The 27393-nt window shown below is 55.0% G+C and overlaps 1 protein-coding gene across 3 annotated transcripts in view; it reads left to right on the top strand.

The window, feature by feature from the left end:
• The window catches only part of ADAMTS10 (ADAM metallopeptidase with thrombospondin type 1 motif 10), a 45402-nt gene that overhangs the window by 10818 nt on the left and 7191 nt on the right, over positions 1–27393 (top strand). The window contains exons 2-18 of one of the 3 annotated variants that reach the window (XM_065652449.1): positions 60–383; positions 4945–5309; positions 10018–10177; positions 11180–11397; positions 12682–12765; positions 12918–13063; positions 14532–14575; positions 15457–15562; positions 15710–15856; positions 16223–16364; positions 17368–17475; positions 19370–19515; positions 20346–20409; positions 21242–21344; positions 25610–25743; positions 26549–26672; positions 27226–27306. In XM_065652449.1, coding sequence (XP_065508521.1) covers positions 296–383; positions 4945–5309; positions 10018–10177; positions 11180–11397; positions 12682–12765; positions 12918–13063; positions 14532–14575; positions 15457–15562; positions 15710–15856; positions 16223–16364; positions 17368–17475; positions 19370–19515; positions 20346–20409; positions 21242–21344; positions 25610–25743; positions 26549–26672; positions 27226–27306 — 2260 coding nt within the window. In that variant the 5' untranslated portion in view covers positions 60–295. The remainder of the gene's footprint in view (positions 1–59; positions 384–4944; positions 5310–10017; positions 10178–11179; positions 11398–12681; positions 12766–12917; positions 13064–14531; positions 14576–15456; positions 15563–15709; positions 15857–16222; positions 16365–17367; positions 17476–19369; positions 19516–20345; positions 20410–21241; positions 21345–25609; positions 25744–26548; positions 26673–27225; positions 27307–27393) is intronic. The other 2 variants (XM_065652450.1, XM_065652451.1) reach the window with 2 other exon arrangements.

A 27393-nucleotide genomic window follows, 5' to 3' on the forward strand; every position in this document is an offset into this window, starting at 1 on the left:
TCCCCCATCCTTTGTTTCCCCATCTCTCCGTGCGCTCATCCCCACTCTCTCCTTCGCAGGGGCGATGCCACCGACAGCCCGCGCCTCGAATTAGCCCATGCTGACCCCAGCACAGCGAACCGCAGAACATCATCGGCCTCGCTGCTTTGGGGAGAGCACGAAGTGGCCAAGGATGCCTGCGGAGGGACCGAGGACTCCTGTCTCTACATAAGGCGTGGCTGAGGGAGAGACATGGTGGGACAGCGCCCTTTGAGCTGGCACAACACTCCCTGCACTGAGACCAGCGTCGCTAACCATGGCAATAGCTTGGAGGCTTCTCACATGGACTGTCATCTTCACCGTGGCTCTGTGCAACTTCCCCGGTGACACGTTCCAGTCACAAGGTAGGGATCACCATGGGGAGGGGAGCTGGATCTACCCACCTCTGCTGGCAGAAACCCTAATGCTGTCCCCGGGGGAGGAATCGACGGGATGTTGTGCTGGGGAGTATGTGGAGACCCCTCAAAATCTGCTCGCTGTGCTGCAGCAGAGCTTCTCCTGCTACAGGACCAGAGGAGTGGTTGTGCCACCGTACTCGGCGCTGGTGAGGCCGCACCGTGAATCCTGGGGTCAGTTTTGGGCCTCTCATCATGAGAAGGACATTGAGGGGCTGGAGAGAGTGCAGAGGAGGCGAGGAAGCTGGTGAGGGGCTGGAGCGTGTGATGGGAGCAGCTGAGGGACCTGGGGGGTTCACAGAATCCCAGAATGTTAAATATTGGAAGGGACCTCGAAAGATCAGCTAGTCCAGTCCCCCTGGATTAATTGCAGCAGGGCCAAAGTCAGTGATGTACCTGGGTTGTCAATTAATGCAATGCCATTGGGCTGTAGTTTCGGTGGCCGTGGGCCATCTTGTGAAGCAGAACTGGAAAGAGGAATGGGGGTAATGAAAAGCCACATGCTGCCCTGGGGCTGAATGCTGTCTGGTTGCTAAACGGGAGGCACTGCTGTGCTGGGCGAAACGAGGGGCAGGCGGACACGGAGCTGCACGACATGCAAGGTTACGCAGGCGGATTTTCTCGGATCTGAAACAAACACGATTTCTGGTCCTTTTTTGCCAAAGCCTCTGGCAATGCCTGAGGTGACTGTTCTGGGCGTCCCGCGTCCATCAGTTCACACCTCCCTCCATCTGCAGCACCGCGCTCGCAGCGACGCTCTGACCCGGCCTTTGCTGCCAGATTGCCTCCATCCGCTCAAATCCTCCCTCACGAGCCCCTGCACCGTTTGCTGACATGCCTCGCTCTAAACCCAAGGGCTCGCTGAAATTCCGGTTAATGCATTTGTGCTTCCCCTGAGCAGGTCTGGGGGATGAATCTCAGCCCGTGATGGTGCTGGGAGCACCAAGCTGGGGACTGAAGTCTGTCCCCTCCCCATTCCCACCCAGTCCCAAGGCTCAGGCTGCCCCGTGCGTCCCTGTTGCTGCTAAAGCGCTTTTTTAGGCTCCCTGCGTCCGGAACGGTTGGCGTCAGGCTATTGATGTTACTCAACACGTCTCTTCACCACGCTGCTGAGATAGTAAGTACATAATCCTCACAACACCCTTTCAAGAGGGTGAAACGCTGTTATCACCTCTTAGCAGTTGGAGGCACAGAGAATAAAGGCCAGTGTTTTCAACAAGCCACTGATTTTGGCCCAGTGACTTGCCCCAGTTAGCAGTGGAGCAGGATTCCTGTGCCCTGTTTGCACGATTCCAGATCAGCGTATTTGTTTTATGCAGGAAAAAGATTAAGGTATCATAGTTATAAGCTGTAATTATCTTTGTGGGAAATAGCAGCCTCTTCAAGCCGGCAGAGATGCAACAAGATTCAGATGTAACATGCACACTCAGGCCGCAGTTATTAACAGTTCGGAGACCGGCGGCTGAAACAATTGACCAAGGATTCAGCACATGCTCAGCATTGCTGAATGGCTTTTAATCTAAAGGAAGTTTTCTGCTGGTACCTTAGTTTAATTGTAGGGATAGATTAGACATTCCCTGGTTTGTGGAACGTTAGGTGAGGCTGATCTCAGTGCTCCAGAATCACATGTAAACCGATGGACCCTTGGCCTGGGGCTGCCACAATGCCAGGGCAGCCTGAAGCCACGAGATCCCACAGTGTTTTCCATCCCTTAGGAATCATGTCTGGGCTGCAGCTGCAGCTCCTCTTTGCTCCTGTGACAAGACCAGAGCAAACACCTGCTTCCTTTTCATCCTTTGAGCAGCTCTGTAATGAGAGAGGCAATGGCGAGCACACACGGAGGGAAATAAATCCTCCCTCCTCCACTTCAACCTTCCTTCTTTTCTTCTTTTTGCGTCTCTTCTTCTTTTTGTTCTCTTCACCCCTCTGGCTCCCCTGTGTCCTTTCCCTTCCTCTGCCGTCCCTGTCCCTGCAGTTCTGGGCTCCCTTTGCAGCAAAAATGGGGCAGTGAGGAACCTCTCCCCGCAGCCCAGCCCTTCTGCTCCCCAGCTTTCCCCCTCTCCTGGGAGCTTTGTGATTCCTCGGGGCACCCGGTGTCCTGCCCAGCCACAGGTTGGTTTTCCTGGAGAAAAGCTTTTTATAGCCCCTCTTCCCGAGCAGTTTGACAGCAATCTGGAAACACCAGGCTCCTTATCACCAGTGCAAAGCCTTCCGATACGGCGGGTGCAGGACTGCGCGTTTCAGGCCAAGATCTATTAATACAGTGTGAAGTGGCTGAGAGGTCAGAGGGCACATGATGGCTTTTGTGGAAATCCTGATCTCTTAGAACTTAATCTAATCTTTTACATTTTTAGAGGAGAGCATGGAGCCAGCAGTAACACCAGGTGAGGACACTGGCTTCTTCCTTGTGTTGAAAGTCTCCCTTTATTATTTTTTCTGTTTGTGGCATCCTAAAGCATCACTTCCTAAAACATTCCTGTGAAGCAGGGCGCTGCTTAGACCTTCCTGTGCCTCACTTTCCAGAGTGACATCCCTGAGAGGACACACAGTGACCAGCACCACAGCAAAAGCAAGTTCTCTCACAACCTCACCCTCAGGCTCTGGACTTTCCTCCTGGACGTACCTTGCAGGTCAGGATCAGAGACTGCAGCTCAGGGTTCCAGGGCTTTTCTAGCCACTGCGTGCACAAACCTCCTTCCAACTCACTATTTTGCAAGCCCACATGGACTGCAGAGAGGGAAAAAGAAAAACAAGACCCTTCTGATAGCAAATCTTTCCATGCACGAGGTCATTGCTTAAGTGCAAATAGTCACTCTCGTTTGCCCGACTGCATCACACGTGAGGTGGCGTGATGCGGGAGAAGCTGGAGCACGGGAAGTTAAAAAACTAATAATTATTTCTGGCTTGTCGAGGCAAGGGAGAGGTGCCAGAAGCGCTTATGGTTTGGAAGGATGGGAGCTAACCCCTAAACCCAGCTGGTGGGAAGGACTGTCCCATTCCCGGTGGCCAAGGAAACCACTTGGTCAGGCTCCCACACTGGAAAACACACTAGAGGAAAAGGAAATTTTCCAGTGCTGCCATGTGGTAAGAGTGTAATTTGGAGTCCAAGTTTACAATGACTGGGAAGGCTTTGAAGATGGGTGCTGTGGAGCCAGGGGAAACGCAGGTACCCTGGAGCAGCCCGGCCCCTCCTGTTTGCTTAGGAAACAGCTACAAATAGGATGCAGAAAGCGCAGTAAGAATCTTCCCAAGTGAAAAGAGGGCAAATCCTCCCCCACTCCATGAGCAAACCCCTTTCAGAAGATCACACTGTGATGGGGGGAGCTATCCAGTCCATGCACAATATTTTACATCTTCCAGCGAAGGCTCTGGTACTGAGGGCTGTCAGACAGCCAGACCGCCAGTCACATCCAGCCTGGCAGTCCCTGTCACATTTTGCTTGCGAAATGAGAAATTTCTGTAGAAGCCGCAGAGCGCCGGTTTCTTTAACAACCGAAAGTGTTGCGTTACCGTGTGAGCGCAGGCAGATGTTTTGGACAGTGACCTTGTCAGAGCACATTTCCTAAGTGGTAAGACAGGCTCAAAAACTCAAGTGCCCCAAGAGAAGCTGCTAAGCCAGGCTGATATGATAAGGAGCACCAGGCTGGTGAGCTAGGAGGTCAGGATGGTGTCGTAGAGGCCGGGCTGGGGAATTGGGATGTCAAACTTATTTTCTTGCTGCCTTTTTAGCCCAGCTGGGGAATTCTGGTTACCCTCTTTCTTATTTCGGTTGCAAGACTGGCATTGCAAGGACGCTTTGTGCCTTTTAGGAGGAGTGACTGGGGAGGCTGGTGTGGTGCTGCTGTTATCAAAGCAGAGTGAGCAGGTCCGTGTGGCAGATGTAGATATTCCGAAGAACCCCGCGGTTCCTTACAAGGCTGTCATCTCCTGAGACGTCGTCACCCCAAGGCTTGTTCTGGCTGGTTTTGAAGAGACCTTGTTAGCTTCATTGCTGAAAGGATTGATGTTAAAATAACCCTCCAAACCACAGAGCGTGACTCTGCGCAACCTGAGTCCCTCTGCCCAGCGGAGATGGATTGATGGGGGATAGTCCAGGGCCAGAATTTGGGTGTCCTGAATGTCCCTTTGGACACATCTGTTGCTCTCCATCACCTGCAGAGGAAGATGATGATGCTCTGTAGGCTCGAGTTGTATCGATACCCCAAGGCTCTGTAGGCTGAAGGCCTGTGAGAACGTCCCAAGGACCTGCAGCCTGTTCTCCAGGCTAAACAGCCCTAGGTCCCTCAGCCGCTCCCGTCACACTTGTGCTCCAGCCCCTCACCAGCTTCGTCCCTTCTCTGCACTCTCTCTAGTCCCTCAATGTCCTTCTGATGATGAGGGACCCAAAACTGAACGCAGGATTCAAGGTGCGGCCTCACCAGCGCCGAGTACAGTGGCACAATCGCCAGGTGCTTTGCTCTGACTCTGTTGCAGAATGTCATTCCTCCTGTGTGTTGCTTTCCCTCCCCAGAGGAGTTCCTCTCCAGCCTCGATCACTATGAAATCGCGTTCCCCATCCAAGTGGACCAAAACGGGGACTTCCTCACCTTCGACGTGAGAAGCCAGCTGAAGCAACGCCCTCGGCGCAGCCTGGGCTCTTTGCCCTACGAGCCGTCTGAGCAGCAGGTTTTCTACAAAGTTTCTGCCCACCGAACCCAGTTCCTCCTCAACCTGACGCTGCACTCCAACCTCCTGGCTGAGCACTTCACCGTCGAATACTGGAAGCGAGATGGCATGGACTGGCAACACGATTTCCATGAAGACTGCCACTACGCCGGCCACCTGCAGGATCAGTACCTGAGCTCCAAGGTCGCCATCAGCAACTGCAATGGACTGGTGAGTCTCTGTGTTTCACCCAGCCAAGGGCAAAACTAGAGCTGTCCGTAAAGCAGAGCGTATTGCATCTTCTTTGGTCTTTGCTGGAGATGTGCAACCTGATTTGGATCCCAACAGGTGGCTCCATGGTGGTGAGGAAGGGATGGGGTTGGTGTCAAGCTAAAATATCAGCATTGAAACTGGTGAAGGCCACATCTCTTCATTACATCTGTCAGGGTTCCTGAACTGTATTTGGCTTGTACTCCATTTTCTACCTAAGTCAGTGGACATTTTTCCGTTGATTTTAATTGGAATGGGATATTCAAGGCTCTAGACCATCATTCTCTCACAGAACTCTCCCCTCTGCTTCCCACAGCAACAGCCGAAAGGTGTGTTTTGCATGTGCTAGTGAGAAAGAAATGCGGGAGGGTGGGAATTCCACAGCACAACTGGGAGCATCCGAAGTGCGTTCAGATCCTTACAATTGCAGATACACTCCTGGGGCTCCCAGTCACTTCTGTCCAGATTTCAGGAGCTAAAAATGGAACTTCTGGGGGAAGTCACTGAAATAATCAGTGGTTTTTTTAACGTGAAAAAGAGAACTCCAAGAGGAGACAAGATGACATTCTTCAGAAACAGCAAGGCTGCTGCAAGGATGGTGCAAATGATTTATTTTGCATGTACTAACAGCTAGGACTAGATGGTCCTAAATATCAGCGGGAAAGCTAAACGGTAGACATAAGTGGTGAGGATAGCTGAGCTCGGGACTAGATTGCTTGGAGAGTGCGTGGCCCCTGCATTATTCGAGATAAGAACAGGCCAGACAAATCCCTCTCAAAGATACTCCAGGTATGATTCATTAGCTCTTCCAGCACTGAGAATAGACTAAGGACTTCCATCCTTATTTTTCTGTGATTTTTCTGATATTTCTGGCTCACAAGGCACGTTTCATGACCTGCCAGATGCAGGGATGGGGTGAACATACCCTGTTAGTGAATCCCAAGGATGATGGCTCCCTTGGAGGGGTAACATGTAGAAAAAGATTCCATGGGCCAGATTCATATTTATGCTACGGCCGCACCTCTTAGCAGTGTTCTGGCAGCGTGGAAGAGCTTCCAAATGGGAATGCATTCACTTTTGATTTATTGCTAAATTACACTGCCAGAACAGTGCTGTGGGTTATTAACAGAAATGAGAATCTGACTCATTATATCATAGAGTCTAATGTTTCTATCTCACAGCCAAAAATCAGAGCTGCGTAAACTCTCGGTTCCCTAGTTAGCCCTTTGTTTAGATAAGGAAACTCTGCTGAAGTCCTAGACAATTTACTGGTGCTCGCTAAAACACTGAAGGGTGTGCTGGCTCAGGAGGGATCTGGCATTAACCCACCTTCCCATTTCAGAGGGCAGCAAGTCCTGGGCAAGCACTGGCAGCCCTTGCACTGAGGTGGTTTAGTCCCCAGGCTGTGTTTAGCTCTGGAGAGGTACCGGGGCTGTCTGGAGGAAAATGCAGCCAGGCACAAAGAGGGAGGGAGGGTCATCCAAGAACCTCTCCTTGTCCTGAGCTCTGCCCTGGAGAACTGCGCACATCAGCAAGGACTGGGTGGGAGGTCTTCTGAGCTAGTGAGGATGATAAGGTCAGGAATTTGGACAAGAGGATACCGGTGTGTCTTTAGCTGGTGGGGTCAGGGCTGCACTTGCCACCAGAGAAGACCTGTTGCAGAGCTCTGGTTGATCAGGAACAGCGGATCCGGTCGTGCTGTCTCCCGGCCACAGCACGGTCCCCTCCCAACAGGCATCCGTCTGCTTTGGAGGGGACAGGGAGGGACACAAAAGGGTCTCCAGTTGCTGAGGGCTCAAGGTTAAGGTCATGTAGACACGTGCCAAGGGGACACTGCAGATGATGACCCACGTTTGCACAGACCTGACTCGCTGGTGATGCAAAGGGTGTTGTGAGTTGTGTTGGTGAATGAGCACAAGCAGGGACCAGTCGCTAATTCCGAGGTGAGCTGTGCACAAGGAGGAGGGAAAGGGGCCATGGCATCCACAGAAGCATCCAACACAAAGCTGTGAAAACAGGTAACAAGCCCCAAGCCATCCTGTCCTCAGACTCCCACATCCCTGAGCAATCTCTGTGTCTGCGAGGTGCATCACTGGAAACAGCTTTGTTTTCACCCAGGGTATAACTCGTGCCTTACGGCACCCCAGCTTTGGACAGCCAATATCTGGGCACTCTCCTGTAGAATCGTCCTTCTGGCCACACACACTGTCACCCAGGGCTGAAAGTCATTGGGGCAGAAAGTCACCCAGGCTTAAGTTGTCGAAAAAAAAGGGCAAAATGGTCCGTTTTCCAAAAGGCGTGGAGCTGTGAGCGGCCAGCGGGGCCAAGCACGGAGCAGCTGGAGCCTGCGGGGAGCAACCCGGGGAGCTTTGCCTCAGCCTGGCTGGGACATGAAATCTCTGTGTTAAGCAAAGTCGTGTTTCATCTCACCAGCTGCACGAGACCTATGTCCTACCATCCAAAAAAATGGCAGCAAGGAGAAGACATCTTTGGGAGAGAAATGCCACTCTCTCACCTCTTGTGTCAGAGCTCATCAAAGGACAGTTTAAAGGCCAAGTTTTCCATGCCGTGCTGAAATTGTGCTTTCATTTGAAAAGCCCTCCTGAAGCCGGTGTGAACGTTAAATGCTTGGAGCAAGGCAGATGCTGAGGTGAACATGGAGCTGCTCGTGTGTGTGTGCAAGGAGGTGGGAGAGCTGAATTGCAGCATGTGGCCGGGTTGCTCTTAAGTGTGGTTATAAGCTAATAGCATAAACCATCCTTGCTCTGCAGATGACCTGGGTGAATCATAGACAGGATATCCAGTTTAACTCCCCCACAAACCACAGGGATCTCTCTAAGGGCTTCTCGCCACCCCCTTTCAACGGGCTCGTGTCACGTCCAGCACCTGGACCTCAGCGCTCGGGCTTTGGGGTCAGTGGTGGGGCAGTTTTCAGCCTCATGTGACGGCCGAGCTTTTTTGCTGAAGGACACCAGGCATGTGGTGGAGCCTCCTGTGCTCTGCGGAGGCTCCGGGTTTAAGTAAGAACTGCCCTTTTTCTAGCAGTACATGGTTTTTAGGCAAGACGTGCTCTCCCCTGCTGCTCTGCCCCAAGCCGGTGGTGACCTCCTTCTCCCCGTCCCACAAAGCCAGCAGCCAGCTGGCTTCGCCGGCCGACACTCGGCTTTCCGCCGGAGCCCTCGCCAGGCTAACCTCACAGTACCTTGCTTGTGTTTGAAACGGTGGAGCTGAGCCAAGAGCAACAGCGCCTGGTGCAGAAGGAAATCCCCCAGCACTCTGGAGATGGGGGCTTCTCCACACACACTGCCCCGATTCAGCTGTCGTGACGGGGAGGGAGAGGGCGAGACACCAATGACAGAGGCAGCGTCCACCCCAGAGAGGCTCTCCCAGCAATAATGCTCTTACGTAGGTGGTGCCTTCCATGCAACGACCTTGAGATGTTTTACATCCTGGCAGATCGGGGCTCCTGTTTCCTTGCGCAGAGAGGAGCTGGTGAAGTGCTGTGACATCCAAAGGAAGGTGCAGAGCTGATGGCAGGACCGGGGTGTTTCTGCACCCAGAGCTGTGGTGGGAGGACAGCCAGGAAACGTGGCTCTTAGTCTTTTGGGTGACTTCTTGGCCTGTTGAGCAATGCCGGGCACATTTCTGTGCCTCGGTTGCTCGCTGGTGAAGTTGAGCCGGTAGCACACCCGCGGTTCGTGGAGTTAGGTGAGATTCGATACCAGAAGAGAGCTGTTAGAGTGATGGAACTTCTGCTTGTGTCATGTTGCCCTGCCAGAGTTTTTTAGGTTGCTGAGGTATCTTAGGTAGATGGAAAGCTTGCTGCAAGAAGAGAGACCTTGCAAGGAGATGGTGGGTTTGGCTGTTCATGCTGCTGGGCTCATCTCCTGCCCCGTTGTCACGGTCTCACGAGTGGGTCCCCTCACAGAGAGCAAAGTCTGGGCTCACAGCTGAGCTTCATGCAATCAAAGAATTAAAAAAGGCAGAAAACCAAAGAACAAATAAGGGAGCAGAAACAAAATCGTGGGTGGTTGGGCAGAGGTGTAGAAGGGGCAGAGATGCCTGTGGGGCACAACCCAGGTTTCAGGCTGCAGAGGAAGATCGTGGCTCCTGCTGGCTGCCTTGCTGCAGAGCCGACTTCGGATTTTAAAGATTCGGTGTGTTTCTTAAAGGCCTTTGAACATCTACACTTCTCTGCAGCTCTGTGTCCAGGTTTCCCAGCTGGTGGTAATGGTCCTGAGCTGCTTCTGAAGGTTCTTCGATGAGGCTGAAAAGCACAGGCAGTAGATCTCACTGCTGAGTTATGCTGCTAGTTGAAATTACGGTATTTAGGATCCCACAGACAGCTCTCAGTTAAACCAAGTGGGTGGAATAGGAAACAACCTATTCATAATTTTGCAAGAAAAGATTATGATTTCCAGAGGACTTTAGTGAACACAGATGTCCCAAGGCACCCGTGACCATCTGGCTCGGTTTTCTCTGGTCCATAAGTTCATATAGTTCAGCTTTTGTGCGTGAACGAAGGATTTCTTCCCATTCTCAAAAGTATTTGCCAGCCCCCAGACGTCCAGTGGTTAATCATCGAAAAGCTCATTAGGAGAAGACACCAGTAAGTCACCCAATTCTCTCCCCACCTCTCTCATTGCCTCCCGTCTCTTTCCTTCCGCAGCACGGGGTGATCGTTGCAGACGAGGAGGAATATTTTATTGAACCGCTGAGCCCGGGAGCCAATGTCAGCACGGGGGGCGAGGGCAAGGGCAGCCCCCACGTCGTGTACAAGCGATCGTCTCTCCAGTACCCACACATGGATGCAGCCTGCGGCGTGCTAGGTATCTGTGCGCACCAACACATCCCCAGTCCATCCCAGTGCAGGCTGGGAGAATCCCGGTAGACCAGGCTTTGAAGGCCCACACTGCCCTGTATGGCAAAGAACCAAATTTATCTCCTGCAGTCAAGAAAGTTTTCTGTATTTACTTTTACCCATATTAAGGATTTCTGGTGGCTTGGTCTCTGGAAAGTTCTTGTACTCTCTTCTTCGCAGCAGGGCTTGTAAATTGTAAATAGAGCGTGGAACAGAAGAGAAAAAAAAATGCCTCTTATTGTTCTTAAGAAAATCCTCCCAGATTTGGCCAATTTACAAGGTATTGAGAAATTGTAGCTTACGCATGCTCAGAACAGACTTGTCTTTGGGTTTTAGTCACTGAAGAGCGTGTCTGAGTTGAGATACATCTGCTGCTGCTAGAGACCAGATGGAAAGATGCTTCGTAGGGCGGGCTGTGGGGTCTGGTTAGCCACAGTGGGCTCTGGGAGATGTTGATACAGAATGAAAATTGCACATAGAATCATAGAACAGTTTGTGTTGAAGGGACCGTCCCAGCTCCCCCAGTGCCCCCCCTGCCATGAGCAGGGACATCTGCACCAGCTCAGGTTGCTCAGAGCCCCGTCCAGCCTGGCCTGGGATGTCTCCAGGGATGGTTCAGCCACCGCCTCTCTGGCCAACCTGGGCCCTTCTCTGAGCTCACTCCAGCACCTTAAGGTCTTTCTTGTCATGAGGGGCCCAAAACTGCCCCCAGGATTTGAGGTGCAGCCTCACCACCTCCATGTGCGGCCCTGGGCAGACAGGAGGACAGACAGGAGGACAGGCCCTGGGCTGCAGGAGGAATCACTCAGCAGATCCACCTGATGGCAACGGGGGCATTTGCTGGGTCTGGGCCTGGTGCACAAAGAGCCTTCAATGGCCTTTCCTTCCCTGAAACCAAGCCTGCCCCTCACCTCCCCATGCTGCCAAATCACTGCTGGAGGGTGCTAAATAAATCTCTTTACCTCCTCAGATGAGAAGCCCTGGAAGGGGAGACACTGGTGGCTGCGGACACTGAAGCCCTCCCCTCTGAAGCCGTCAGGCAACCACAGCCAGCGCGGGCAGCTGCCCCTGAAGAGGTCGGTCAGCACGGAGCGCTACGTGGAAACCCTGGTGGTGGCCGACAAAATGATGGTGGGGTACCACGGGCGGCGGGACATCGAGCAGTACATCCTGGCGATCATGAATATTGTAAGTGTTATAACCACATCACGGACCTTGGGGGACCCCAGGGGCTCACGCACCCGGCAGCAGGCAGGAATAAATCCTGGCTTTCACCGCAAATGTCTGGGTTTGGCAGAGGGTGCTGCGTGCTCTTCCTGAAACGACACAAGCAGGATGGAGGGAATGCAGTGGGGAAAGCAGATCTGTTCCAGGATGGAAGTAGCTTCTCCCCATCCCCAGAGCGAGACATTTGGGTCAAAAATCCTGATGTGTTGTCACTGCTCTTGAGCAACAATACTCTGGGCATGCAGGGACTGTTGTACAGGAGATGCACTACAGGAGAGGGAAACTCTGGACACTCTGACCGTGCTCCAGGCCGGATCTGAACGGGGAGAACAAAGCCCTTTCTCTGAACAGCATCTCTCATCTCAGATTAGCATTGCAAATAGGGCCAGCCAAGCTGAGAAACACATGGGAAAGCAGAAGGACAGGGAGCTCTCACGCGTGGGGGCTGATCAGTGTGAGGGGAAGGGAGAAATACCCTCGTTCTTCCATACGGTGCTGCCCGCAGCTCTGGGTTACTGCAGAGGAGCTTCCCCTGCAGCATCACATTTGGGTCATTGCTGGCAGCAGGATACCAGGCTGGATGTATCAACAGCCTGAATTGGCCGTGCTGAATCCTCCTGTGAGGTGAGATAGGCTTGGAAGTTATCCATCAAATGGCTGAAAGACCCTCTGTGATGGTTCTTTGTCCTGTCCTCTGCAGGATCTCTTTTCATGGCTTGCTCTGTTTGCATTTCTAAAGCAGATGCCAGATTTTTGAAACAATACTGTTTTGAACTGTTTCGTCTGCTGTAAAACACCCGTCGTGTGGCAGCAGATTTCTGAGAGATGCTGTGTTGTTCCCTGTTGATGGGCAGTCAGCAAAGCTTCGTCCCTGCAGCTGGGTAATGCCAGGACCGCGGGGTTCCCCACCTGACTGCGGGCAAGGAGCAGGTGCTGTGGGATGTCAGCTTGGTTGGACGTGAGCCAGCAGTGTGCCCTTGCAGCCCAGAAGGTCAATTGTTTCTGGGGCTGCATGAAAAGGAGCGTGGGCAGCAGGTTTGGGGGGGATTCTGCCCCTCCGCCCCACTCTGGTGAGACCCCCCTGCAGGGCTGGTCCAGCTCTGGGGCCCCCAGCACAGGACACACATGGACCTGCTGGGGAGGGGCCAGAGTGCCGGGTGCTCAGCGTGTACCAGCCGATTGCACCATCACCCAGCCAGCGAGCTCATTTTTAAGACTCGTCTTTTCTTGTTTCTTGGAGGTCAGGTTGCCAAACTTTTCCAGGACTCGAGTCTGGGCAATATTGTCAATATCCTGGTGACCCGGCTGATTCTGCTCACCGAGGATCAGGTAAGGTGGGCTTTGCCGAGCTGCTTCCATCATGTCTCTGCCGCTCCTTTGGGGTCTGTGTGTTCCCCCTGGATGTCACCCTGGGAGGTCCCCGCAGTGCAATCTGTTGGGTGCACCACATTCTCTCAACTGCCACATTGCTTCCATTCCAGCCCACCCTGGAGATTAACCACCACGCCGGGAAATCCCTGGACAGCTTCTGCAAGTGGCAGAAATCCATTGTGAACAGGAACGGCAATGGGAACGCTATCCCGGAGAATGGCATCGCCAACCACGACACCGCAGTGCTGATCACCAGGTAAGGCCGAGCCCGGCCTTGGCAAGGCTCTCCTTAGCGGGGTGTCCTCTGTGTCCCTGCCCTCCATCTCTGTCCAAGCGATGGCCTCAAGTTGCGCCAGAGAAGGTTCATATTGGATCTGGGGAACAATTTCTTCCCTGGGACCTCCTGGGAGCTGCCTGTTGCATCCATCCCTCCTGGGGAGCTCCTGGGAGCTGCCTGCTGCATCCATCCCTCCCTGGAGCTCATGAGATAAGAGCCTGGAAGCACCAAGGGAGGAGTGAAAGGCCGTCCTGCCCCAGCTTCACCCTCCCAGGGCTGCGGCATTTGCTTTTCCTCCCCTTCTGCCGCATGTGCAGGATGCCAACGCCGGCTCCGAGTCCTTCGGCCTCCCAGCAGATGTTTGAGCTCACCCGAGATGACTCGCCGGGGCTGCGCCGGGCTTGGACAGCACCAGCGCATCCGGCCCCGTCGCTAATAAATTCCCCATCTCCCGATAACATCTTGCTGAGCTGCGGACATTTTTTCTCTTGCAGGGACGTGTCAAACTAGAGCCTCCAAAGGCATTACTGGTATTCGCTCAAAACAGAGTAACAAATGTTTTTCACTCCCTTGGTTTCCTGCTGGGGGTGAGAGGTTTGGACCCTGTGCCAGGAGCCAAAGGGACAGGAGCCATCACCGGGAACATGTTACGTTTAACCCATCGCGGGGTCAGGGCCAGGCTGGACAGGGCTCTGAGCAACCTGGCCCAGTGGAAGGTGTCCCTGCCCGCGGCACAGGGTTGGAACTAGATGATCTTTAAGGTCCCTTCCCACCCAAACCATTCTATGATTCTATGAAACGACACTGAGTTTTGAAATGGAACATGTTTTAAAACTGAATTTTTTCCTTGGTGGTTTTGTTTGGGTTTTGTTTTGGTTTTGTTGGTTTTGGGGGTTTTTTTGGTGGTTTTTTGTTTGGTTGGGTTTTTGTTTGTTTTGTTTGTTTTTTTTAAATTCAGAATTACATATTTGACTGATATGATTTGCTGCAAGGGACTTGACTTAACAGACAGGAGACTGGCCCTGTGCTGCTGGGCAGAGCCCTGAGCCTGGCGCCTCCCAGGGGATCAGCGGCTGGTTCCTGGGAGGGCACTGGGGGAGCTGGACCACCCACCCAAAGACCTTCAAGGCTGGAATAACATTGTCCTTGCTGACCTAACCACTTTTCATCAAAACTGAACCTCCGGCCCTATTGAGCACTGCCCCATAGCTAAGGGACAGGACCTATCCTTAAAAATCTGGGGAAAGTGAGTGTTATACAATACAGATCAGAGACATCTTACCTGTTACAGTCACTGCTTTCCATTCCAGAAGTGTCACCTGAGCTGTTTGTGCTGTTTTGAAGTAGTTTTTATGTCAACGCCGGTAAAATGGAGATGTGCTTACGAAAGGTTTTGGAGCAGCCAGAATTGCAAGTGTTCTTAACGCTGCCTTCTCTTTCTTTGCAGATATGACATTTGCATCTACAAGAATAAACCCTGTGGCACCCTGGGTAGGTGGGATTTTGCTGCCTCTTCGGCCGCGCGTTTTCAGGAGCGGGGCGAGCGAGGGTGGCACGGGGGGAAGCAGCGGAGCCAGGAACAGACCCGTGTTTTCCAACCCACTCCACCGTGTAGCCTCCTTACTTCTGTAAACACTACAAAGCAGCAAGCCGGAGGACGGATGGGCTCTGGAACGCTTCTCCATTATATCCCTGGGTCGGGTCCAGCCTGATGATTAAGAACCGCTCGCATCTAGGGCTGGTCCATAGCCTAGTGGAGTATTCCTGGCTTAGCAGAGAGAAATAAGACTCTTTTTTGTGATGACTATAAAGGGAGTTCTTTATTTAAACTGCTAGACGCAGACAGACCCTGCAGCTCTCTCTGGCTGTGGCTCCTAATTTGTCTTGCCCTGGTCTAGACTAAGCAGTCAGGGAGGGATTACTGCTCTGAATCACTGCAGTTAAAAAGGAAAAGTTGGTGGATCTCTGACCTGATGTGGCTGCAGACGAGGTGCCATGTCGGGATTTGTTCCTTTAACAGAAGCTGTTCCTTCCTTGGCCCTGTGCAGTGGGCACAGCCCGTGGTGGTGGGACAGTGTCCCTGGGCCAGGGGAATCCTCTGCTGCAATTTGAGGGGGATTTCTGCAAGATCCGGCCCCCTAGATGGAGTCAGGCTGCATTCCTGGTCATGGTGGGTGTCAGCCAGAGCCAAGCTGGCTGAACATGAGCCAGTGTGTGCCCAGGTGGCCAAGAGGCCACCAGCATCCTGGCTGGTACCAGCCATGCTCAGCATTAGTGAGTGTGAAGCACATCAGTTGTCCCCAAACGCCACCCACGTCCCCTGCAGACGCTTTGTGCTGCCCGTGTGTGACAGCTCTATCTGGCTTCCCCAGGCCTGGCCCCCGTCGGCGGGATGTGCGAACGAGAGCGAAGCTGCAGCATCAACGAGGACATTGGCCTGGCCACAGCCTTCACCATCGCCCACGAGATCGGCCACACGTGAGTCCCGTGCCAGGATTGTCCCTGGGAGCGGCTGTTGGGTTGTTCCTGCCAACGGGAGCTGTAAACTCCTTCCTACAGATGATCCAGATGTGTTGAAAATGCAGCAGCTGATCATCTCACTCTTGCCTTGGTGATGCTTTCTAGGTTTGGCATGAATCACGATGGGGTTGGCAACAGCTGTGGCTCCCGCGGGCAAGAAACAGCCAAGCTCATGGCTGCTCACATCACCATGAAGACCAACCCGTTCGTATGGTCCACATGCAGCAGGGATTACATCACCAGCTTCCTGGAGTAAGGAATCCATCTCACCTTGCCCTTCCTTCTACCTTGCAACCCGCACACACCTCCAACCTCTCACAGTCGCTTGTGAGGAGGGGGTTAAAGCCAAAGAAAAGCCCCCAAAGCACACAGCCCATGCACCTTCTGTCTGAGTTACCTAAGAATGAGCACGTGCTCCCCAGCCCCGAGGGCACAGATAGAAAGACTTCAGAGCACTTTCTCAGCACTGGTTTGGCCCAGAGGAGGCTGTGGGGTTATCCCCCCAAGCACATGAGAGCTCAGGCCTGTGCGCATCCAGGAGTTCCTGCTGCTGGGGCTCCACCACGACACTCTCCTACCAGCCTTTCTGAGCTCTGATTCTCATCTCTTTGTCTCCAGCTCCGGGATGGGATTATGCCTGAACAACGCTCCTCCCAGACAAGACTTTATCTACCCAACGGTGGCTCCAGGACAGGCCTACGATGCAGACGAGCAGTGCCGTTTCCAGTACGGAGTTAAATCTCGCCAGTGTAAATACGGGGTAGAGAGCCTTCCTGCTTTACTATCGGTTCCCAGGGGGTGGGGGACAGGGGCTACAAGGGCAAAGGGCTGTGGGGCTGTTCCTCTGCTGCCCACATCACTTTGCTGTCCTGCTTCAGACAAAGGGCACTGGCACATTCCCTGTGAGCTTTTTGCCTTGCTTCCCTGGGAGAGGACAGAGAAGGTTGTTTCCCATCCACAAAGGTTGACTCCAGCTCAGTTTTGGTCAGATTAGTCTCTTGCCTCTGTCTGGTACCTTGGCTGGTGCTGGACCCCAAGGTTTGCAGCTGAAAGCCAAGCTGCAGTCCCCTCATCCAGAAACCTCTCGCCGAGGGTTTGTACACAGATGTATTTTTCACGATCTTTACTAGAAGTCATTATGCTGCTCACACAAACTTAGGCAGAGAAGCTTCTTTCTTCCAGGTGAGGTGGGTCGATGTGCTGTAGGTACGTCTGAGCGACAGCTGCCCAGCTAAGCCACCCCTGCATCACGCTGCCATCCCCTGCACTTTGAATCCAGGAAAGGTTGTTTCAGGAGAAAAAACGTCACCCTGGATCTCAGCCTGACGTTTTGCTGTTCTTAACGTCCAGGACGTTGCACGCTATGTGACAATAGCGGCAAGGGGGAAGCATCAGCACTACCAGGCTAATTTGACTCCTTAATGCATCAACTTTCCCCGAGAGAAAACAGAGGAGCCAGCAACACAGCAGCTGTGTTGTCTGAGGGACACACGTGTACTTGCACCCACCCCAGTCCAAGCCCTGGAAATGGGATATCTGCAGCTGGCAACACCTTGCAAAATTTTATCTCATTTTCCCCCCACTATGCTGAAAAAGCTCCTGTCCCTGTGTCCCAGCCCAACTGGTGCTTCCCAACTGCACCGACGTGCTGCTGCCCCGGCCTCACAGCCCCTAGCACAAGCGAATCCTAATCTCGGCTTTATTTCTTTGTCTCTTTCTTCCTCCCGCCCCTCTCTCTCCCCCCAAAACCTCGCTCTTTCCAGGAAGTCTGCAGTGAGTTATGGTGTCTGAGCAAAAGCAATCGCTGCATAACCAACAGCATCCCTGCTGCCGAGGGGACCATCTGCCAAACCAACACCATTGAAAAGGGGGTAAGGAAGCCCAGGGTGCCGTAGCAAGTTGACAGTGAGTGATCAAATCCTTCTTCCAGCAATAACCAGGGTTGTTGTTTGCGTTGGTGAGCGTGGGGTTGATTCAAGAGCACCCACCAGCCTGTCCTCCCAGAACACGGAGCCACCCCCACCCTCCCCAGATGGCCGGACATAAAAGGGGCTGATCAGAAAGGTGGGGACAGACTTCTGAGCAGGGCCTGTTGCAATAGGACAAGGGGTGATGGTTTTAAACTAAAGGAGGGAGATTCAGGCTGAACATGAGGAAGAAATTGTTGGCCCTGGGAGTGGTGAGAGCCTGGCCCAGGTTGGCCAGAGAGGTGGTGGCTGAACCATCCCTGGAGACATCCCAGGCCAGGCTGGACGGGGCTCTGAGCAACCTGAGCTGGTGCAGATGTCCCTGCTCATGGCAGGGGGGGCACTGGGGGAGCTGAGAAGGGCCATTCAACACAAACCATCTGTGATTCTGTGATCTGGTCTTGCAGCCAGCGCGTGTCCATGGTTGCTGCAGGAGATCCATCTGGGGTCTGCTCCCAGCAGCCAGGGTGCAAGGGCAGAGCCCGTCACAGACGTTCTGAGGTTCCTAGAGCACATGGAGGGATTTGCATGGGCTGGGCAGGCTCCTTTGTCCTTCCTGTAAAAGCAGCAGCCCCAGTACCTCCAGTCTGGAGCATCAGCAGGGCCACCAGCCAGAGCATCTCCTCTGCGTGGGGTCGCACCCTTGGGTGCTGGTAGGCACGGTCTCCAGCTGCGTGTCCTGGGAGGCTGTGGCTCATTTTTCCCTGCCCGTGGAGCTGGCTCAGGAGCCGGGAGAAGCTGTGCCAGCAGCTCCAGGGTGGGTTCTCAGCCCCTGGAAGAAGCACACAGCGGTTTCTTCCTTCCTGGGATTATCTCAGCCCCCGAGGCACCGTGTCCGGCACCGTGCCCGGAGAACGGCAGCGGGTCTGGCGCTGTCCCGCTCCTTGCGTCACTGCTGACTCCAGGGGTGCTGGACATTTCCAGGTCCGAGGGAAGTATTTTATAGGCAACTTCGTGTGAGTGTCTGTCACCAACAGGACAGACACAGACCGATTCTTTAGAGATCCTCAGCAGAACGATGACACAACAGCACTGTTGTTACGATCAAAACTTTATTTTAACCTGGACCTTCTGCAGATTGGGTCATTTTAACACATTAACTGCAGCTTGAGCTGCCAGTACATGTACAAAACTCCATCCTGGGAGGAAGCAACTGGTGGTGGAGGTGTCCATGTCTCCCCGGGATCCTGGTCCTGCCACGCAACAGCAGCAGTTCTCATCCAGATCCCACCCGGGACTCATTGCCACACACTTCTATAGGCAGTGACACATCCCTGGTGACAACATGTGTCACCCTGATTGACCCAGGACCTCTTTAGAAGAGAAGGGGTGTTGTGACCCACTTGCCCATGGCCGGGGTTGGGAGTGGGGACAGCGGTCCCAGTGCCCCTGCAAACCCCCAGTATGCAGCGTGTGCAAATGGTGACACTGTGACCGGGGGGAGGGAACGCCTGGGGAGAGGCAAATGGAGAACGTGACTCCAAGGCCAGCACAGCTCCAAGCTCGGATTTCCCAGGATCCAACCAGATTCCAGCTCTGAACTGGCTGCCATATGCGATGGAGGCTGGGGAGCGCCCTGGGAGGAGCAGACAGTGTGCTCAGGGTTCTTAAATAGAATCACAGAATCACTTTGGTTGGAAAAGCCCCTCAAGCTCATCGAGTCCAACCGTTCCCCCAGCCCTGGCACTGCCCCGTGTCCCTGAGAACCTCATCTCTGTCCAACCCCTCCAGGGATGGTGACTCCAGCACTGCCCTGGGCAGCCTGTCCCAATGCCTGACAAGCTGTGTCTTTCCCCAGTGGTGCTACAAGAGGGAGTGTGTACCTTTCGGCACCCGGCCGGCCGGCGTGGATGGTGCCTGGGGAGCCTGGTCGTCCTGGGGAGAGTGCAGCAGGACGTGCGGCGGAGGTGTATCGTCATCCGTTCGCCACTGTGACAGCCCGCGGTGGGTGGATGTGCACGTGGCCGTGCCGCTGTGGCACTGCCTTGTCCCGGCTGCACAGCATCGCTGCTCGGGTCAGGGGGGAGGGCAGCAGCCAGGTGCTTGTGCAGCTCTGCGCTCAGTTCCTGCGAGGGTCTGGGCTCCTGCACACAAATCACAGAATCATTTTGGTTGGAAAAACCCCTCAAGGTCATCGAGACCAACCGTTCCCCCAGCCCTGGCACTGCCCCGTGTCCTGAGAACCTCACCTCCGTCTGTCCAACCCCTCCAGGGATGGTGACTCCAGCACTGCCCTGGGCAGCCTGTTCCAGTGCCCCACAGCCCTTTGGGGAAGAAATTGTTCCCCAGATCCAACCTCAACCTCCCCTGGCACAACTTGAGGCCGTTTCCTCTCGTCCTGGCGCTTGTTCCTGGGGAGCAGAGCCCGACCCCCCTGGCTCCAAGCTCCTTTCAGGCAGGTCAGAGATCAGAAGGTCTCCCCTCAGCTCCTGTTCTCCAGCTGAACCCCCAGCTCCCTCAGCCGCTCCCATCACACTTGTGCTCCAGCCCCTGTCCTCCTTTCACAGCAACTCAGTGCTTTTGCCGCTGGTGCTGGGTCTGCAGCCACAGACCCAAAGCCACTTGCACAACTCCTCTGTGCGCTTTGCAGCTGAGCATGTGAAGATTTTTAGGGGACTGCGCTTCTGCAATAGCCCCTCCAGGCAGGATCTGTCCTTGCAGCGGTTTAGGGTTGGGAAAACCCATGGTGTTCCTGCAAGCTTGGGGCAGCTGCCTGCCACAACCGCGGCTCGCTGCCCTGAGCTGGTTCTCCCATCTCATTCCCTGTTTTGCAGGCCCACGATCGGAGGGAAGTACTGCCTGGGCGAGCGGAAGCGGTACCGGTCCTGCAACACCGACGTGAGTACCGGTGGGCTCGGGGAGAGGAGCGGTGGTGGGACAGCAGGGCTTTGCTGGTGGGGCGGGCAGAGCTGCATCACGGCGCGGCTGTGGGACACACAGAGGAGGTGACAGGGACCCAGGGGAGGAGGTGACAGCACTGGTCAGGGTGAACCGGGCTGTCCTGACAGCAGTCCCGCAGTGGGGAAAGCCAAGCAGGACGATGCACGCCTGCGCCGGCTGCGAGCTGGCTCGGAGGGCAGGTGAAATGAATGTACCTGTGGGGATTTGACATCAAGAAGGGGTCTGTAAAGATAATGTTGAAAACGGGGAGAGATCAGAGCAGTACTGATGTGACAGCCATTGCCTCTTGCATGCTGCAGGTGCAGGCCTGACAGGTGAGAGCAGCTCATGAAACAGCTCCTTTCCCAGGGCCAGGGGTTAAACCTCAAGGGGAGCAAAGAGAAATAACTGTACTGGGGAGTTCAGTGAAGCTTTGAACATGGGAAATGGTAGTTTTACCATCCACAGGCTGGTTGGGAGGAAAATAGATGGCTCCCCATTGCTTGCCCTGGGTTCGCACCAAGCTTTTAAAGGATTGCTTGCAAGAACGAGTGTTGCATCTGCAGACAGACCGCTGGGGCCCGATGGCTTGTGCTGTTAGTCTTCAAGTAGCATTTAGCTTTGCAGGAAGGATGCTCCTGCCATACGTAGCGTCCAGTTGTCAGGGCTGGTGTCCATCTCCCAGAAGGGCTGGTGTTAGTCGCGGCTGGGAGCCCTGTAGCAGCTCCTGCGCCCGAGCAGATGGGGCAGGCGGGTCCCCCCAGGGTGATCACTGGCTGCGTTGCCGCAGGACTGCCCGCCGGGCTCCCAGGACTTCCGAGAGCTGCAGTGTGCCGAATTCGATAACGTCCCCTTCCGAGGGAAGTACTACACCTGGAAGACGTACCGTGGAGGTGAGTACCGCGGGCTGAGCATCCCCTGGCTCGGGCAGAACTGGAGCGGGGCCGTGCAGGGCTTTGCTCCCCGCCATTCTCTGCAGGGACATGTCAAGTGGTCTGGTGGGCTCTTAGTCACAAACTCCACTAGCCCAGGTCCCCCAGGCTGCCCACTCTGTGTCCCTGGGGTGTCCTGGATCTACGTGCATCCTTCCAGGCATCTGCCCACGACCATCCCACCGCGCCCTGCGTCACTTACCCCTGTGCAATTGCTCTGTAACTTTATTCCTCTGCTAGAAACAATTCCAGCTGCATCAGAGCTGTTGTAATTTTTTTCCTCGAGTGTTTCTTTAAGTCCTGAGTGAGCAAAGAGGAAGACAAGAGAGAGGAGTTGCTCATGTCTGGTACCTGATGGGGAGAAAAGAGTGGCTCTCCCTACACAGGCAGGTAAAACTTCCAGTTTGTGCACAGGCAGAACTGGTGGATCCTTCACAGAGCATTGCTCCCCTCTTCCCGAGGTCAGTCCTCCTGCGTCCTGCACAAGTGTCAAGCGAGGAGAGGGGGCAGGAGGCAGAAATCTCTTAATAATGAGAAAGAACAGCACATCTCCTTCATGTAGTTAATGAACTTGACTGGGGAAATCCTTCGCAGCTGTGTAAATAAGCACAACCTCCCAGCGGGGCTCCTGCAGCTGGAGCAGATGTGCTGAGGCTGCAGGGGATGGATCAATAAAAATGGAATAAAATTGCAAAGCAGTAAGTCACACAAAGACCCTGGTGGATGCCAGGTTGGCAGAGAGCCCCGCAGGCTGGATCTGCCCTCGCTCGGACCTCTCTCTTCCCCAGGCATGGCCCAGTGTTGGAGTCCAGAGGATGGTTGGCCAGTTGAACATTGACCCTTGACTTGTGATCTGGCCTTGACACCAATTTTTGCTTTGGCTTTCAAAAAAAGCCCCTTCTTCTCTCTCTGCTTCAGCTCCCTCTTCCATAAAATAAGGTGGTGAAACGTGTCTCCTTCCCAGGATGCTGTGAGCATTGGTACGACTGTGTTTGAAGGGATCTGGGAGGTCGCTGTCTCAGCTCTCTGGGTTGGCTGCAGGTAACGGTCACGAGGAGCCGTGCTGTTCAGCTGTTTTCTTTGTTCGGTGTTAAAGGGATTCACTGTCTTCCTCTGCAGTGGCCCAGGTAGGGAAACTGAGGCACATTCACAGGAGTAGAGAGGTGCTGGAAGCTGCAGCTCCTCAGCCCGTTCTCAGAGCCAAACCCCTGGCCGGGAGAACACCCGTCTCCCAGCTCTCGAGAAACTGTGTGTGCTGAGACCTGCCTGGGACCCGTCAGCAAGTGACTCTTGATGGGATTTGGGGGATCAGCTCTTCGTGGTGCAGGCTGTCCACACCGGACCCTCAGATCAGTTGGGACAGTGGAGGTGGTAAAGTGTCACCCCCTCACCTATGAACAAATTTGCCCGAGTCTGGGCAATCTGGCAGGATTGGGGAGAACTGATTGCAGCCGTTCAATGAAGGGGACTTACAAGAAAGATGGAGAGAGGTGTTTTACTGAGGCCTGTAGTTACAGGACAAGGGACAACAGTCATAAACAGAAACAGGGTAGATTTATGGTGGACATAAGGAAGAAAGAGTGTACGATGAGAGTGGTGAGAGCCTGGCCCAGGCTGGCCAGAGGGGTGGTGGATGAACCATCCCTGGAGACATCCCAGGCCAGGCTGGACGGGGCTCTGAGCAACCTGAGCTGGTGCAGATGTCCCTGCTCATGGCAGGGGGGGCACTGGGGGAGCTGGGACGGTCCCTTCAACACAAACCGTTCTGTGATTCTATGACTTCAGCACCACCGGTACTCACCTCTTCACTTGCCAGCAGGATTGTGTGACACTTGGTGTCACTGGGATGTCAGAGGTAGATCTGGGGGTAGGGAGCGTCCCTTGCACCTCCACTCTCTCCTCCATGTCATAGATCAGACCCCTGGGGAACAGCCCCCTCTTGTCTTCCTCTTGCCATTAGTTTTGCTCTCAGGACCGGTGTTTAATCCCTGCAGCCCCTGCTACCAGCTCCCCCAGCCCAGCACTGGGAAGGCGATGAGGGCACCATCATCTCCCTCCCGGGCTCTTCCAGTGGTGCCCAGAGAGCTCTGGGGTGGCGGGTGTCCGTCCCTCCCTCCCCACTGGCACGAGCAGCCCCCCAGGACTCATCCTTGTTGGTGGCCTCGTCCCCGGGCTCTTGCCTCCAGCCGGTCACAAATCTGCTCTTGAGGCTGCTGGAGAGGGCACCAATCCCACGGGGAATTTGGGAAGAAGCCGCCTGCTGACAGCCTGACGCCAGCCGCCGGGTCACTGGCAAGATGAGGTCGGGTTTTTCGCGGGGCCGGTAGGACATTTTCCTGTCGGTGATTTATAATGGTCCCGGAGCCCAGACCCCAGGATCGCAAGACGCAGCCCCAGCGAGAAGCGCTGAGCTCAGCTTTTCGGAGCTCAACAGTCAGCAGATACCTCGTGGAATGTGGCTTTAATTGTTTGTTTATTTTGCTTTATTCACTTAGTTATTCATTTTGCTCTTGGCGGACGCGAGAGCCAAGGGAGAGCGGAGCAGCTCACGGAGCTGGGGGAGGAATGGGGCGGAGCAGGGGCTTGCAGAAAACAGGAGATTGCTCATCATAAATTGTAATGAACTTTAATTCCTCCATGGGATGGGGCAGGCAGGAGGAACAAAACATCCTCCAAGGCGCTGCATAGCCAACTGCAAATATTCTATTCTAATAGCTAGATTAAATATTAAAAGGAGTACGCGGCAGACCTGACTGTTGCTGACCTTGGACTGCTCAGCTCCAAGCTCTGAACTGAGCCTACGTTTTGCCGTTCAGCATCTGTGCCCTGGCATTCGTGGCCCAGTTTGTCCCCAGCTTGACACCAGTAAGGCCCTGCTGCCTCCAGTTCATCCTGTTTCTCCTCTCAGAGACACTTGCTTTGAGTCATTGGAAGTGTCACCTGAGGACTTCTGCCTTTCCTGGCTTTGAATGTCTCCAGGGATGGTTCAGCCACCACCTCTCTGGCCAACCTGGGCCAGGCTCTCACCACCCTCAGGGCCAACAATTTCTTCCTCATGTCCAGCCTGAATCTCCCTCCTTTAGTTTAAACCCATCGCCCCTTGTCCTATCACAACAGGCCCTGCTCAAAAGTCTGTCCCCATCTTTCTTATGAGCCCCTTTTAAGTCCGGAAGGGCCACACTAAGGTCTCCCCGGAGCTTCTCTCCTCCAGCTGAACCCCCCAGCTCTCTCAGCCCGTCCTCCCAGCAGAGCTGCTCCAGCCTCGGGTCATTTCTGGGGCTCCCCTGGCCCCTCTCCAGCAGGTCCATGTGTGTCTGTGCTGAGGACCCAGAGCTGGACGCAGCACTGCAGCTATTTGTAGCAGGAAACAAGGAAGGGAACGGACAGTGCATGTAAAGAGTTTAGCAAACCCATCTGAGAGCCCTGAAACACAGCCCCAAGTTTCTGGCTGTTTCTCAGCTCTGCTGCATTGCACAGTCTGCCCTGCACCCCAGTGTCGGCCGGAGAGAGCGCGGCTGGAATGAGCCACACGCCGGCGGGGACCGAGGGTCTGTGCAGCTGCCAGGAGCGAGGCCACCGGCGGGAGAGATGCTCCCGAGCCAAAAATCCCTGGCTAAATCCCAGCTGCGTCTCAGTATGGCCAGCACAAGCCCTTGTCGCAGGCTGGTGGGACAGCTGCATGTGTGGGATGCGCGGGTGCTGGTGGCACAGCCACTCTGAGCCGGGAGGTCCCGTGGCCGCCGTGGGTCCCTTGTGATTCGGGTTTTCCTACCTTGCAGGTGATGTTTTGCACCTGAGGTCTGGCTGGGCAGACCTGGAGCCCAGGCATGTGGGTAGATGGCTGTGACTTTTTGTTATGGCTGTGTTGTCCCCCTCGGTGGCCCTCGTGCTCCCTCACCCAGTCAGGGGGGCTGGCTCTACAGACGAGGCTTGATCGAGCACCTTCTCCAGGGGCTTGCCCAGGCATCCTGCTCCCCGCCAGCATCCCTCCAGGCAGCTGAATTCCCCTCTCATGTCTCCTCCCGTTCTTCCCTCTCTTTGCTTTCCTCTTTCTTCTCTCCAGCTGCGTTTGGGTGCTCCCGGGCACAGCCGGGCCACCCTCCCCTCCGTCTGCCCCTTTGATCTGCCGGATCGAGTTGCAAGTTGTGCAGATTTCCATTGCTCCTGACCTCGGTGCTTCCCGGCTCTGGCACACGGCTCACGGCTGTTGCTGTCCTCTCTCGCAGGGGGTGTGAAAGCCTGTTCCCTCAACTGCCTGGCCGAGGGTTTCAACTTCTACACAGAGCGAGCGGCGGCCGTGGTGGACGGGACGCCGTGTCGGCAGGACTCCAACGACATCTGCGTCAACGGGGAGTGCAAGGTGCTGCTGGGGACGGAGGGACAGGGACACAGACCCCCAGACACAGACATGGGCAGCCCTCTGCCCCCGTCACCCATGGGAGTGGGAGCACGTCCATCCACCTCTGGGCTTGTGTCTGTCCGCTCTCCATGCACCGGGTGCCCGCGTTAGCGCTGGGTCTCAGCATTTACAGCCCATGTAGTTCCAGGCACTTGATATTTCCCTTGAAACGGGATCTGGAAGGCTATAAAAGTTTAATTATAAGAAAGTGCTGTGGGAGCAGTGCATGTCCCCAGCAGGCGGGCAGACAGGCTCCCTCTGTCTGTCTCCCTCCCTTCCTGTGCCTCTGGGATCTCTTTGTCTCCACGGGGCTGAAATTACAGTGGAACAAAAGGAGGATTGCACCATCGGTAGCCACAGCCGTGCTGGTGACCCGCTTGCCAGCCGGCATACCATGGCAGTGGGGCAGAGCCGGAGGCTTCACGTGGGCGCTTTACCGCAGGGACACGGCTCTCCTGGGGCTGCTGCAGCTCCACCAGCTCAACGCAGGCACCCCAGCATCTGCCATGTCACAAAGTCACAGGATTTCTGCCTGTGCCCCCCGCCTGCCTTGGAGAGAGCCCCCCAGGGCTGTCCCTGCACAGAGGAGGCAGAAAGGAGGGCTGGGCAGAGGGGATGGTGCTGAGCTCTCCCTGGGGTGCAGAGCAATGGAGGGGAGTGAGGAGGAGCCCGGGGGAGATCCCCGCTCCCTGGGATGCTGCAGGTTACGTGTGGGGAGGACAAGACCCCACCAGGATGGCTAAATCCCTGCTGCTCCTTCCTCCAGCACGTGGGCTGTGACCGTATCCTGGGCTCTGACTCAAAGGAGGACAAGTGTCGCGTGTGTGGGGGAGACGGCAGCTCCTGTGAGACCATTGAGGGCATCTTCAACCAGTCCCTGCCAGAGGGAGGTAGGAGCAAGCGACTTGGCCAGCACAGCGGTGTCACCCACCCTCGAGTCCCTCCTCAGCTTCACATGCTCCTGGGGACACACAGCACAGGCAGGACCATGTCCCAGGGAATCACCCCCAAGGGCAGGACCAGGCTGCAAGCAGGGAGCAAATCACTCCTGTTCACCAGCCCAGCTGTGCCGCAGCCACTGCTGGCACCCAAGTCCCTGGCACAGAACGCCCAGCTCCTTCCCCGCTCCCCAGCTCAGGCTGCCCTCAAGCCAGGCTGTGGAGATGCCCGTGGAGATCCCAGCTCCACAGCACCTCCCCAGCACAGCCAGTCCCATCATGAGCGCCCACACTGCGAAGCAAGCAAGCCCCTGTCCTGACAGGCCATAGCACTTTTTCCATTTAATTGCAGCGGGTGGCTGAACAAACACACTTCTCCAGTGCCTGTGGTGCCGGCACCTCGTTCAGTGTTTAACCCACGGGTGACAGGGTGGCACACACTCCCACCCAGCGCAGGGCTTGGAGGCTGAGCATTGCTGCTCACTGCTCCCGGGTTGTCTCACAGGTTACGAGGAGGTGATCCAGATTCCCAAGGGCTCTGTCCACATCGACATCCGGGAGCTGAACCTCTCCATCAACTACCTTGGTGAGCTGGGGCTGGGGGACACTGAAATCCCAGCCAGATGCCCTGAGGGGCTGCCATTTCCCCATAATTAATAGGGTGTGGGAAAGG

This window comes from Caloenas nicobarica, chromosome 27 (assembly GCF_036013445.1).
Source record: "Caloenas nicobarica isolate bCalNic1 chromosome 27, bCalNic1.hap1, whole genome shotgun sequence".
Lineage (NCBI taxonomy): Eukaryota > Metazoa > Chordata > Aves > Columbiformes > Columbidae > Caloenas > Caloenas nicobarica.